Source organism: Eulemur rufifrons, chromosome 15 (assembly GCF_041146395.1).
Source record: "Eulemur rufifrons isolate Redbay chromosome 15, OSU_ERuf_1, whole genome shotgun sequence".
NCBI classification, from domain to species: domain Eukaryota; kingdom Metazoa; phylum Chordata; class Mammalia; order Primates; family Lemuridae; genus Eulemur; species Eulemur rufifrons.
In genome coordinates this window covers 8,596,880-8,612,066 of record NC_090997.1, presented here as the reverse complement: position 1 = coordinate 8,612,066, position 15,187 = coordinate 8,596,880, and the positions used below count along the sequence as shown (strand labels likewise).

Genomic DNA, 15,187 nt, shown 5'->3' with positions numbered 1-15,187 from the left:
GGCTGTAAGGGAAGATCCATTTTCTTCCTCATTTGAGTTGTTGGCAGAATTCACTTCCTTGTGGTCGTAGGACCGAAATCCCCAATTCCTTGCTGACTGTCAGCTGAAGGCCCTTCCTAGTCTCTAGATGCCGCCTGCACTCCTTGCTTTGTGGCCCCTTTTCTATATCTTCGAGGCTAGCAAGGGCAGGTCAAGTCCCTCTCACAGTTGAAATCTCTCCTCCTCCTTCTTCCATTTTGTCTCTCTGACTCACTCTTCTGCCTCCCTCTTGCACTGTGAGGAGCTTTTGTTGTTAGATTGGGACCACCTGGATAATCCAGGATAATATTTCTCTCTGAAGAGCCTTAACCAAAGTTACACCTGTAAAGTCCATTTTGCCACCTAAAGTAACATATTCACAGGTTCTGGGGGTTAGGATGTGGACATCTTTGGGAGTCCATTATTCTGCCTACCATAACAGCTAATATTGGGTTCACAGCAGATTAGATATGGCCAAAGAGAGAGTTAGTAAACTGGAAAATAGATCTGAAGACATTCTTTAGGATGCTGTAGAGGAGAAAATAAATGGAAAATATTAAAGACAGGTTAAGAGATATGTAGGTTAGAGTGATAAGCTTTAACATACATCTTAACAAAGTTTCAGAAAGATAGATGGAGAACAAAAAAGAGAAAATAAGTGATGAAATTATGACTGAGAATTGATAAAAAACCTAAATCCTCAAGTTCAGAAAACTCAATTCAAAATAGGATTAACAAACAAAAAAAAAATTAGAATATATATGTAAACATATCATAATGAAGCTACAGAACAATAAAAACAGAATATTTTAAAAGAGCCAGAGTTAGAAAAAACAGATTATCTAGAAAGAAATGACAATTAGACTGATGGCCAATTCCTCAACAGCAGCAACAAAATATAGAAGAAAATAGAATAGTGTCTTCCATGTGCTGTGATAAAATAACCATACAGCTAGCATTTTATGCTAAGCAAAACTATCGTTCAAGAATGAGAGCAAGACAAAAGATTTGAATAGACATTTCACCAAAGAAGCTATATGAATAGACAAAACCACATGAAAAGATGCTTAAACTCATTACTGTTAGGAAGATGCAAATTAAAACTACAACATGATGTCACTTCACACTTACAAGTATAATCATAATCAAAGAATAGACAATAACAAACATTAGCAAGGATGTAGGAAAACTTGCACCTTCATAGTTGCTGGAGTGGATTGCAAAATGGTACAGTGTCTTTGGAAAACAATTGGCAGTTTCTTAAAATGTTAAGAATAGATTAATCATATGACTCAATAATTATATTTGTAGTTATCTACTCAAGATAAATGAAAAGACATGCCCACACAAAGACTTCTACATAAATGTTCATAGCAGAATTATTCATAATAGCCCCAAAGTAGAAACTATCCAAATTTCCATAAACTGGTGAATGGGCAAACAAAAAATGTGGTATATTCATACATTGAAATAATATTTGGCAATAAAAAGTAATGAAGTATTGACAGGCTACAACATGGGTAAACTTAAAAAACATTATGCTAAGTGAAAAAATTGAGAAACAAAAGACCACATAGTGTATGATACCACTTAAGTGAAATGTCCAGAAAAGGCAAATCTATAGAGACAGGAAGTAGATTAGCAGTTGTCTGAGGCTGGGGATGGGAGCAGACACTGACTACAAATGGGCACAAGGTTTCTTTTTTGGGGATGACAGAAATAGTCTAAAATTAGATTTGCAGTGATCGTTTCACCACTCTGTAAACTCACTAAAAATCATTTAATTGTCCACTTAAAGTGAAGGAATTTAAGGTAGGCATATAACACCTCATTAAAGCTGTTTTTCAAAAAAAGAGGGCAAAATCAGGGATTTTTTAGATAAGAACAAAAAGAGTTTATCACCAACAGGCTCTCAAGAAGGAAGTTCTAAAAGTTATGCTTCAGAAAGGAGGAAAATGATTCTGATGGAATGTTTGAGGTATAGAAAACAATGGGTCAATGCATGGGTAAAATCTAAGCAAGCATTATAGAAAATAATTATATGTCTAATTGTGGAGTTACAAAAACAAGATAAAATTAAAATACTGAAATGTCAGGAGGAGAATGATCAGAGCTAAATTACCTAAGAGTTTCTGATTGAGTATAAAGATATTAATTTTAGACTTAATTAAGAATGGATGTTAGGATGTCTAGAGTAACTAGTTCAAGAACAGAAACAGAGTATGTGACTTCCAAACTAACAGAGGGGGAAAAAGTAGAAAGGGAAAAAAACTCTTATTTAGTAAAAGGCCAAAAAGGAGGAAGAAGAAAAGTAGCAAAATATAGAAATAGTGGTGCAAGGAAAGCAACATTTTATATTTGGTCTTTATATTTTATACATATGTTATAAATATTCTTTTGTATTTATTCAATATTTAATAAAGTCATTTTAAAAAGAAGTAACCAGACAAATGCACAAAGATGTACATACACCACTTTATAACAGTATTTATAATAATAAATCCTGGTAAAGCTCTATAAAAATCTATATAGTCAATAAAAATGGTAATGTAGCTCTATATTCACTGATACAGTGAAGTGTCATTAGGAGATTGTAGAATAAAATGGCATGGTACAAAAACCAGTTATGGTATGATCTAATTTCTGTTGATAATATTGTGCTTATTATAGGCATAGAAAAAATTCTAGAAGGGTACGTTTACAACGGGATTTTTGTACGATGAGCTTTTTCTGTAATTATTACTTTCTGCTTTTTATTTTTCTGCATTGTTTATGTTTCTCAATAAAAAAGCATGCTTTTTATAATAAAGAATATAAAAACCATTTTCATTCTGAAAAACAGAGAAGAGATAAATGCCCATAGGCAAAGATGTCAAAAACCCAACGGGACGAGTCAGCGACAAACTCTTCAGGGTCACTGAGGTGCATCCTACAGATCCTTGCTCATGTGCTCAGGAGCAAGGCTCCCTCTGCCTTTTCTCTACAGCGTACGGAAAGAGAGAATTACACCCTTCTCCCTCCTCATTCCTACGTGTGAATTAAACAACCTTTTGTGGAACTTGCCGCACCACCTGGCAGAATCCTAAGGAGCTACTTTGGGAACGTTCTCCAGGCTTCTTTGTTTATGAAAAAGCTGCATTTGGGGGTGGGGGGGAACAGAGGGAATTCTATACAGCCAGCCTTTGAATTCATTTAGAAATGAAACTGAGGAATGGAGGAGATGCTCTGTTTTCAGCATTTTTATTTGATCAGCAGGCAGAATACCACAGTTGGACCCAAACGTGCATATCCACACACCTGCATGCTTTGCACACTGGACTTTCAGTCCGATACGGTGATCATGAGGGTTCTGGTGTCAGACCTAGCAGGCGTTCGTAACTCCACCCAGAGTTGGGCATTAATTCCAAATTACCTTTAAACATAGGAATGTCACATTAAGGGCCAATCAAGTAACAGCTGATTTTTAGTAAATGAAAATTGACTTTATATGTTTTAAATTTAATTTTCAAATTTTAAATTATTTTTTGAGAAACCCCTATTCAGATGTTACAGCTTTAGAATATCCCAAAAGACACTTATTTTAAAAGTTGCAAGATGAGTATATCAAACACCCACATCATTGAATGTATGAATAGAGAACAAAATATTCTAGCAAAATAACACAAAAAGCATTTGCATCCCATTCCTGAATTCTGAAGTAGGGCACAATCCCAGTTTTTTAAATGTTATACAGAGTATCATACGAGGCAAATACATAGAACTCTGAGGGGGAAATCCTATGAGAATAGCTGACGAGACAACAAAATGAAGTTATGAGAAGTCAAGGATCCACATGTTATTATACAGATTTTTCAGAAATTAAATTTGTATGGGATTGATATTACTCCATGGTCTCCCTCTGGTATTAGATACAGCAGAGATACAACACGTGGGTGAACTGCTGTGTTAGAGAAGACGACATCTTACAGAGAGCCCCAGATACCAGGCAAGGCTGGGTAACCTTAAACTGTGACTTCATCCGAAGTCTGTGCTTCCACATCTCCCTGGAGTCCTAGAGCTTCCTGTTTTCTGACTCATTCTTAAGTTCTCCCTGACCCCTCACTTGCATTGTTCCTGGCCTGGCCCCATCTCCTTCAGTGACATCGACGTCTTCGCCCAGTCACCCAACCCAGAACCTTCAGAGATGGCCTCCTCCTTGATGCCTTCTCGGTTTCCAGGTCCTATTTCCAAATGATTTCTGGCACCCACCCCATCATGGTCATCCCCACTGCCTTCGGAACTGCCTCAAATTCTTTGGCACAGCACCCAAAACCTTCAAAAGCCACATTCTACCTCCGTCATTGCCCTTTTCTTTAAGCAGTCTCCCCCCCTCCCCGCCATGCTCTAGGCACACTGGACTTGGTTCCTAGAACATAGCACACACTTTCACACCTCTGTGCCCCTCCTCAGACTGTCCCTTCATGCACGTGCCTCAGTCTGCCTCTCGGTCCTTACTGCTCATTTTGCTCCTCCACCTTGCACTTTGCCCTTCTTGCCTCTGGTCCCGCAGTCACTTCCTCCCCGCCCTGTCTCCACCTTGAGAACTCCTGCACATCCTTTAAGGCACACCTTGAGTGTAGCCTCTCTCACTAGCCTTCTTTGATTCCTAGGTTGGAATGTACTCCTCCTTCACCGGTGTTCTCTAGCAGTGTACATACACCCTGACTTTAGAGTTTACCCTATTGTATTACATGAGTATTTGCCAGTCACCCACTGTCCCTAGTAGATGACAAGCACCAAGGGCAGGGACTGCATCTTACTCATCTCTGTATCACAAAGTTGGCCAGACAGGAAGTTCTCAATAAATATTTGTTTGTTGAATCGAGGCCAATTGGCTTGAATTTTATTAAACCTCAAATATAAAGGAGAGCAATTTTCCAATATTTAAAGGGCATGAAAATTTAATCATTTGTTCCTTCTTATGGTAAAAGTATAGTATATTATTATTATTATTTTTTATTTCCTCAGTATCTTTCCACATACAAAGGGATACACACACACAGAGAGAGATGCACACACACATGTATCTCCTTGGGTCCTTGTCTTTTAATAACTTGACTTTGTTTTCATGGGCTATTTTCATAGGCTTTTCCTCCTCACAGTTATCTGTATTTTTCTTATACTTTCTAAATGCCTTTTAAACACTGGGATTGCATCCTACTTCAAAATTTGGGAATGGGTTGCAAATGCCTTTTGTGCTATATATAGGTAGGTATAGTCCTCAAAACACAGGAGAATCAGAAAGATATAATTTGAGAGTGAAGGTGAACTATTTTTATTATTATATTATTTTATCAACACAGATCTTTAAAGGTTGAAGAGAAGAAAACCACAGTAAACTTCCATTGATGCTAAGAAAACCAGAGTTCATTCTTCCTACCTGTTCTAGCTACAAAGAAGAAAGGAGAAGAAGGGAAAGACCCCATGTCTGGGGCTCTCGGGAGCTCTCTCTGCTCACCTCCAGCTTGACTCCTCTTTGGAAACACGCTCTGCACCAGCGGCGGGTGCCAACTGTGCACACCACCGCGGGCATGGCCATCTTGTTCCCTGCGGCTCTGGCCAAGTCCACTGGCACCCTGGGAAGAGGCTGGCAGAGATGCTGCCACTGCTAGATCCCACCTAAGAAATCACTTCCATGGTGGGTGATTTTATTTTATTTTTTTATGAGGTGGTCTGAAAACAGTCCTCAAAACACAGAAGTTGGGAAGAAGCCCCGAAATGTTGATCCATCCTGAATAAGAGCTGGATGAGCCCTCCATATCATTTCCCACCGCACATTTTATTAGGCACAGAATGTCATTTCCTGGTATCCAAACCTGCACCACTTATATTTCTTTTTTCACAATGCGATTTGATGTTTGCAAAGATATGAAAGGCAGAAGCTATAAGGGAGACTTGCAAACATCTCCATATGCTACAAAAGGCCAAGGGCTTTCAGGAGAACAGTCCCCATAAATGCTCTGAGATGAAGAACTATAATATTCCATGAACTCTGATCCCAGGTTACTTCCTGAGGAAAATTTCTTTGGAGTAAATATGGCAAGAAGTTCATATTGCCTTTGTAGCTTGGTTGTTCTGGGGAGTCAGGGTCACAGATAATAAAAATGCAAAACAACTGAAAAACAGAACTGTCTGTAAAATACACAATTAACTGTCTAATGAGATGTTAGTGCACTGTCATATCCAAATAAGCCTAGATTTATATATATCGTTACACTGGAAATATCAATGAGTATAAATTTAAAGACAAATCTAAATCTCAAAAGTGTCAGCTAATATTAAAAGGTATACATTTAAATTTGTCCTGCACAGAAATGAATAGAAAAGTCGTAATAAGGCATTTGATAAATTTCAGAAGGTAGAAAAATATGCATAACTGCTAATGAGAAAAAGAGTGAAAATAAATAACTGTTTTTGACATTGAGATAGTTGAATTTGCAGAGTCTTTGGTACCTTATAAATCTACATAATAAAATGTGAATAAAGTATGCACTTTCATGGTGCCTGTCACCAAGATATCTAAGCTCTTGGGAGAGATTTTACTTATTTTAAAGCATTTATCCAGCTTGATTTCCCTCTCTACTTCAGAGATTCTGCATTCTTAAGCAAGGACCCAGGAGAGAGACCTGTCCCCTTCCTCAAATCTTCCTTCTCCTTGACTTTATGGATGCTAACTTTAGAGTGAGATTCTGATGTTGCTTCCAGCACGGCCCAATTACTGCCATGAGCTGTCTAGAAGCAAGAGTGCTGTTAAACGGCATGGGTCATCAGATAAATTGATTCCTCTGACTAGGGACACTCACGCCAGCTTAGCCAGGGTATCTTACAGAGTCCTCTCCCTCTGTGGTTTCAACCGTTATCTCTGCACACATGCACTCAAATCTCTCACCTGGGCTCTGGTCCACATTTCTCACCCCTTTTAGATATATCCTGCTGTCTTTCCGACTTAGCACGACCCCAACAGGACTGTGACTTCCCCTCAAATGCACTCATGTTCCCAACTCCTCCGCTATCCCTGTTTCCAGACCAGAAATGTCAGGGGCATCTTTGACTACTACTTTCATTTCACACAGAACTTGGAGGCTGACTTCTTGCTGGACTGGGAAGGTAGAGCTGGGAAGAGACCAGAGGTGGGTTTTAACTGGGGAGCTCCATCTGCTATTGCTTACTGCCTCCTGGCGGCTGGCGGGGGGACAGCTGAGTGAAGCCCTCCAGGAAGGCGAGCTCACTTGCCAGCACAAGTCGGGGCAGGATTCCATTCACCAGATATTTCAGAGCCCAGAGGAAAGAAGAATCAAACTTGGAACAAAGCTCACTCAGAGACCAAGAAAATTCCAAACACAGAGCTGCTGAACAGAGCCTACTGCCTGAGCAGCAACTAGAAATGGGTCAAGAGGTGCTGGGGAGAGGGGACCTAGCGTGGGTGGGAAGACCCCAGGGCAGACCACATGGCCAGTTGAGAATGAAGAGAGACCAGAGGAGAAGGCCACAGGTCTTACAGGCCTGCGAGTTGCCTCCAGTGAAATTAATCCTCCGTTTGAGGCAGAGGCCCAGGGCTTTCTACTTGACCTCACTTGGTGTGGTAAAGACTGCAGGATCCTGACACCCTATTTTGGGAGAAGCTGGCTGACGGCTTCTGGCGTAGCATGCAGGCCTCTGGACGAAGCTGTGAAGAGACGCCTGACAAAACACAGAAGGCTCGCTGTGCCCTCTCTACCCACTAGTCAGCAGCAATGAATGGAAAAGAATTACAGGTTCTCAGCCATTGCTCTGCATTTACTAAATCCTATCAGCTCCACTTTGGGACTTGTCCTGCAGCTTCATTCCCCGCCATCATCATCCTAATCCAGGCCTGCATCCTCACACACCTGATTTACCCACGGAGTCCCCAATGTGGTCCATTAGTCACCATGGTTATCCAGATAAGGCCGAGGAGATGGGGTGAGAAACGTGTCAGTGACGGCAGAGAGTGGGTATTTTATTCTACACGCTGCGGGAAGCCACTGACATGGAGAAGACACAGAGGAAGCACGGATTCAGTTGGGGCTTTTTACGCTCATGCTGCCTGAAAGACATCCAAGTGGAAAACACACAGAAATTGTATAAATGACTGTGGAGCACAAGAGAGGTCCAGACAACACATATTGGGCATACCGATGTTTTAAAGCCTTTGGAATAGATGAGCTCCACTCAGGAGACAGGGTGGAAATGACTCTTAAAGAATGTAGACTGTGAGTGGATTGGGGCAGTAGATGGAGAGGCACATGAAGGTAAGGGAAGGCTTTCGTAAGCATGGAACATACCAGATCAAACCGCCCCCTGCACAATACACTGAAGAGTGACCTATTAAAGTTATGCTCTGCAACCTTTTGCATTTTGCAACATATTTTGTTACTTTGCCACAGTGTGCTTTGGACACCGATGACTGAGGACTTGCTGAGCTAGACAGCAGGAGAACCCTGTTAAGAGGAGCCCCTGGCTCTGGTGTAGTATTTTTCTGGATCAATGCTAAGTTCTCCCTACCTGTTTCCCAGCATCTTCTCTGAGATGTGTTGACACACCATAGCGAAGGGGTTGAACAGAACTGCCCTGATAGATTATATCAAGAGAGCTACCCACATTCCTTTTGGAAAGAGACTAGAGTGACTTCAAGCTGTCATCAGATTTTAGACCAAAGTCTACAGAGCTAGTCTTATTCCACACTTCTTAACAAGTTTACTGAATGAGTTGGACTCAGTATAGTATAAGGAAAAAGCAACTTCATTCTTTTCCACATTATACTGAGTTCGGCACATTTAGGCAGGTTAAAGACTACTTTGTACCACTTTGTGAAAATAAATATGAAAACCTAGATGAAACAGATAATTTCCTAGGAGAACACAATTTACAAAAAATTGACTGCAATGGTGCTGGAAGAACAAGACAGATATCAAAGAACTAGCACCACCAAAAAGCACTGGGTACAGATGGTTTCATAGGAGAATTCTACCAAATCTTCAGGTATCCAGTGCTATATCGATTATTCCAGAGCTTAGGAAAACTTCCAAATTCTTATAAAGCAAATATAGCATTGCTTAATAATTAAACCTGATAAACATACCACAAAAAAAAACTCTAGACCAATTTCATTTATGAATACTAATGCAAAAATCCCCAATGAATTATTAATAGGGCCCATAATCACATTAAGAGAAGACAAGTACATCAAGACCAAGTGGTATTAATTTCAGATTATATGTGGATAAATTGAGTTAGGAAATCCATTAATATAATTTACCAGAGTTTTAGATATTTAGGAGAAATCACATGATTATATCCATAGATGCTGAAAGGCATTCCACAAAATTCAACACCCATTTATGATAAATAAAAAAAAATAAACATGCCATGATAGCTAGGACAAGCCCAGAAAGAAAAAAACAAAAAACAGAGCAATAGGGAAGACTAGCCCAATTGGACAGTAAAACACACTCTAGATATCTAAATTTAACACAGATCGTTATAGAACAGAAAGCCAAGAAATGGACCCACGTACATAAGCAAATTCTAGCTATGCTAAAAGAATCATCTCAAATCACTGACGATGGGATGACTGGATCGGTACTTGGAAAAAGACAGAGACTTTTATCCATACTTATGCCACAATTAATCCCAAATGGATAAAAGAACTAAGTGTAAAAAATGAAACCATAAAAGTACTGGAAGAAAATATAGATTATTCCTTTATAACCTCATGTGGGAAAAGGCTTTCTTACTATTACTAAAAATCCAGATGTAACAAAACAATGAAAAAAATTGATAAATTTGACTACATAAAAATAAAACAAAACAACAACATTTCTACCTGGCCAACAGGAAGAAAATCATAAGCAAAGTTAAATTTAATGACAAATTGAGATAAAAATATTTGTAATGCATATCACAAATAAAGAGCCTTCTAATATAAATATCTAAGTAAGTCTTAAAATCAAAGAAAAAGAATAACAACTCTATTGGCAAAATGAGCAAACTACACAGAAATAGTCCTTAGGTATATGAAAATTTGCTCGATTTTATTCAAAATAAGAGAGATTAAATTAAAACTATGCAGAGATGCCATTTCTCACTGTCATATTGGTGAAAATTCAAATGCTTCACCAACATTTTATTGGTGAGATTCTGAAGAAACAGGAACTCTCATATATTGAAAGTAAGAGTGCAAAATAGTACAACTCTATGTAAGGGAATTTGGCAATATTCACTAAACTTTGATCTAGCAATTCCCCCCATAGCAATTTGCCCTGGAAATACATCTCTAATAACATGAAAGACAATAAGCATAAGGTTATTAATTAAGGAATTATTTAAGATAGCAAAATATTGGCAACAACCTAAAGGCCCATCCACAGGACAATGGTTGAATAAACTATGATAGGTATAAACAATGGAGTAGCACGCAGCTGTAAAAAATATGGAGGAGGATTTCTATGAACTGATAGGTAGTGATTTACAGGATACATTGTTAAGTGAAAAAAGCAGGAGGCAAACTAATACATACAGTATGGCAACTTTGTATAAGAAAGAAAGGATAATATGAGTATGTATATAGGTATACACATGCAAAAAGAAACAAAAGGAAGACAAACCAGAACTGTGCTTGGTTACCCATAAAGGAAGGGGGAAACAGGTTAGAAGGATATGAGACTTCTCCAAGAACAACTTATTATCAGTTGTAACTTCTGAACCATGTCTGCGTTTTACATATTCGAAATAATAACAAAGATGGGGAAAAAAACTAAAATGTAATACAAACAGAAACAAATGAATGTAACCACATAGCAATTGATAGCATAACCACATAGAAAAAAACAATTCAAGTGACTTTAATACAGTACTCTGTACACCCTCAGTGGAACATATTCTAAGGCCAAAAAGAAGTGCAAAGAAATCTTGACCTCTACTTAGGTTTGTTGCCAGTAGTGATACTGGCATATTAATTCCAAGCAAATGAATAAATATATTAAAGTTTCTGAGAAACAGAGTTTCCACTGTGGGAGAAAGGAGATATCAATATGGAATGGGGAAGGCAGGGAAAAACCCTGAGGTGTACGACTGGAATTGGAGTTGTGTGTATTAGCCTGTGATGTTTTAAAAAATACATACTTCCTAGCTCTGTCCACTGAGAGGGCATGGAAGCACGTGCACACACTTAGAAATAGATGTGCTTATATCAGCATATGAGCTTATATTAGCTGTACATATATAAACATGCAAAGATATAAATATAGAAAGAGAAAAGGCCAGTGGAACAAAATGTTAGCAACTGTTGGATCTAGGTGGAGGGTATATGGATGTTCACTGTACTTGCAACTTCTCTGAGGGTTTGTAACAGTTCAAAGTGAAAAGCCAAGGAAAAAAAATAGTCTTTCTCGTTGTGTCCGATTTCGTTTCCATTTTAGTTGTACTTTTTCTATCTCTGGCTCCTCTTTCTTGAGCGCTGGTGACTGAAACAGCCTACGGTGACTGAGGCACAGGCACGCGAGCCAGGGGGGAGTGGTTTTGAGTTTGTTTTACGTACTCTTGTGTAGGGCTCCCTAGACCCTGCCAGGACTGGATTATTCAGGAACCAGCTCCCAGGACTCCTTAGGAGACTTCAGAGCCCTCCTATGTGAACAGTTTCAATTACCAATTTACACGTGTCATTAACACTTAGGGGCTGTTTTTCTGCCCACTCACGAGAACTCATGAGACCTTTCTATAGACTATCTTCATTGATCAGATTCTTCACAACCTAGAAGGATTTAATATCACTGGTTCAGTCAACAAATATCTCCTGTGCACCAGGCACTGCCATAGCACTGGGGACACAACAGTGAAAACAAACAGAAGTTTCCAACGTAATGGAACTTACGTTTAGCGGTGGCTGATAGGCAACAATGAATAAATCATTAAAATGTAGAATACAAACTACAGAATAAAAGCAGGCCGGCAGGATAGGGTCTGGGGAGTGGATTACAATTTCTAAGTAGGGTAGCCAGGGAAGGTGTCACTGAAGCAAAGAAGAGGTAAAAGGGTGAGCCACAGTGATATGTAGGGGGAAGGGTGCTCCAGGAAGTGCAAGGGTCCTGTGGTGGCCACTGTCTGCCAGTCTGAGTAGCAGGAGCTGGGGAGAGCCGGAGCGGAGCAGGCGTGACAGAGAGAAGGCAGAAGGAGCCAAGGTCAGGAGGTGAGGGGCAGACAGCATTGCTGGGCCTTACTGGTCATCTGTATGTAGGTCACTGTCAGTCTTTGACCTTGACTCAGAGTGAGACAAGAGCCTTAGGAGGGCTCTGAGCAGAGGGATGGTGTGGTCTGACTCACATTTTTAAAGACTTAGCTAAAGCAAAACTGCTTCACTGTGCTCCCTCTTTCATATAATGTTTAAGTTGATTATCAAACCAATCCCTGAGGAATCTTTTTGATTTCTTCACTTCTTTCTTGTCCCCAGCTAACTTACAATGGCCTCGTCACCTAACAGCTGGAGCTGCCACCAAAGTGGTTCCGTCATGGGGTCCAAAAGGAGTGTCAGCAGTTGTGGGTCTTTTCGGTCATGTCCACATTTGAAGATGAAAAGCAGCACAGCCGAGATTAGAGGACGGGGGAAGGTTGGGTCAATGTGGGTACAGAGAAGCCAACGGGGCATGCTTCCTGCAGGGCGTGAGACCGGGGTTCAGAGGGGAAAGACGATGGGACTCCTGGGACTCCTGGGACTCCTGGGACTCCTGGGACTCCTGGCAAGGCCAGAGAACCAGAAGGCAGGAAATGTCCAAGCCCCATCGCAGAGAGTTATCAAAATTATAACAGCAGGCCAGGGCCGGGGAGAGGCACGCCACATGCCTCAGCCATGACAGCTTCGCATCGGCCAGAGGAATTCTGGTTCGTTCCATTTCCTGAAACCAGTCTCCTGGACATAAACCTCGTGCGCTTGCCCTGATGGGCCTCACAGGCAGTGCCCGTGGAGAGGGGCATCTCAGCTGGGGCTTCTTGAGCCCCCCCTGTGGAGCTGGGTGGTCTGATTTTCAGGCAGGGATCTCTAGAGACCTCACCTGAAGGGTGGGTCAGAGAAGGGGCTTGGGTCTGGGAAGTATTTCTTATCTCTTCCCTCATGGCCTCTGACCTTGACGACAGGAGCAGGGATCCCCTACTGAACCGAGACCTGCCACTCTCTCCTCCCCAGCTGTGCACCTGTGCCAGGTGCTCGCCTGCTCACCGCACCGTGCCCACCACGGGCGGTGCATGACGGAGGGATGCAGGGGAGCAAGGAAGGGACAGGGGCCATAAACAGAGGATCGGGCGGGAATCGGTTCTCACGCTCCTATCTGGGCTTGCCTGTCCCCTTCGGGCCCATTGACAAGCACCACGTTTTCAATGGACTGTTGAAGAAAGAGACGAGGAGCCAGGAGACCAAGCTGCTGTCAACAGAGCATCGGTACCACTAGCACCAACCGGCTTTATGACACAGCAGAGGAGAAATAATCAATGCATAATTTAGAGCCTAACATTGTCATAAACACCGGAGCATCAGGATTTAGAGAGGAGAGCAGGCCAAGATATGACAAAGTTGTAATTGGGAGACAGGAAGCGACACTATTTTTCACAGTAAAATAAAAAACAGGGGAAAGGAGAGAGATTAAGAGAGAAAATGAAATGCACAGTCATTGCCAGGCTGAGTTACAAATGACCGCTTCAAATTAAAAAATGCCAAGAACTTACGTGATATCAGCATTTGGGTGCAGCCCAAAGACTTCGGGGTTATCTAGGGATGGCAGTGACTGGATGTATTCAAAATACTGGTCCAGGGTTTTGCACACAGGGATTTTATATCCAGTATAAAAACAGAATGAAGGCTCAAACATCTTCTCACTGAACCAGACCTGTAGGTAAGAGAAAATAAAATAAATAAAATTGATGAGCATCTAAATGAAAATGACCACTATAGGCCAGGCGTAGTGGCTCACGCCTGTAATCCCAGCACTTTGGGAGGCCTAGGTGGGAGGATCACTTGAGTCCAGGAGTTTAAGACCAGCCTGGGCAACACAGTGAGACCCCATCTCCACAAAATATTAAAAAATTAGCCAGGCACGGTGCCATGCCATGTACCTGTACCAGCTATTTGGGAGGCTGAGGCAGGAGGATTGCTCAAGCCCAAAAGTTTGAGGTTACAGTGACCTATGATCACACCACTGCACTGTAGCCTGGGCAAAACTGGGCAAAAGAGCAGGACCCTGTCTCCAAAAAAAGAAGAAAAGAAAAAAGACAACTGCCACTATAAAGGAGGGGGGTCACCTTATCTCCATTTTAATAGAGTTTTTAACGTTGATTTTAAGAGTACCACTGATAAGATAATCACACCTATGAAGAAAAAAGAGAAGCCACAACACAAAACAATTAGGCCTGGCAGCCAGGCGAGGTGACTCACACCTGTAATCCTAGTACTCTGGGAGGCTGAGGCAGGAGGATCGTGTGAGCTCAGGAGTTCAAGACCAGCCTGAGCAAGAGCGAGACCCCGTCTCTACTAAAAATAGAAAGAAAATTAGCTGGACAACTAAAAATATATAGAAAAAATTAGCCGGGCATGGTGGCGCATGCCTGTAGTCCCAGCTACTCGGGAGGCTGAGGCAGAAGGATTGCTTGACCCCAGGAGTTTGAGGTTGCTGTGAGCTAGGCTGACGCCACGGCACTCTAGCCTGGGGAACAGAGTGAGACTCTGTCTCAAAACAAACAAACAAACAAACAAACAAAAACAATTAGGCCTGCCCTCTATTTAACACCAAAGAAGACATTTGCTCAGAGTGAAGAGGAGAGAGCAACTTTCCAAGCCCGCTCTGTACTGGAGTAATTTGGCAACCCTCAAATCCACTTTTGTAGAGGAGTCGGAACATATTGCAAAGTTGATGAGGTAATACCTCCCCCCCGCCCCAAAGCATATCTGGGCATTTTTGCTGCCTCACTCTCCCCCGCGCAGTCAAGCCAGGGAGCTGCGCTTGTGCAGTTTTGCTCACACAACACTGAGCACCAGCACATGGCCATGAAAACTTCTTACAAATGCCTCCCCTCCCACCCCGAGCTGGAGAGCTTTCTTTGTTAATTAACTTATGTCCCTGTCCACAAG

At 41.4% G+C, this 15,187-nt stretch overlaps 1 protein-coding gene across 1 annotated transcript in view; it reads right to left on the bottom strand.

Moving 5' to 3' along the window:
• Positions 1-15,187, bottom strand: part of DNAH8 (dynein axonemal heavy chain 8) — a 296,755-nt gene that overhangs the window by 20,888 nt on the left and 260,680 nt on the right. The window contains 1 exon segment of the mRNA XM_069487596.1: positions 13,789-13,949. Coding sequence (XP_069343697.1) covers positions 13,789-13,949 — 161 coding nt within the window.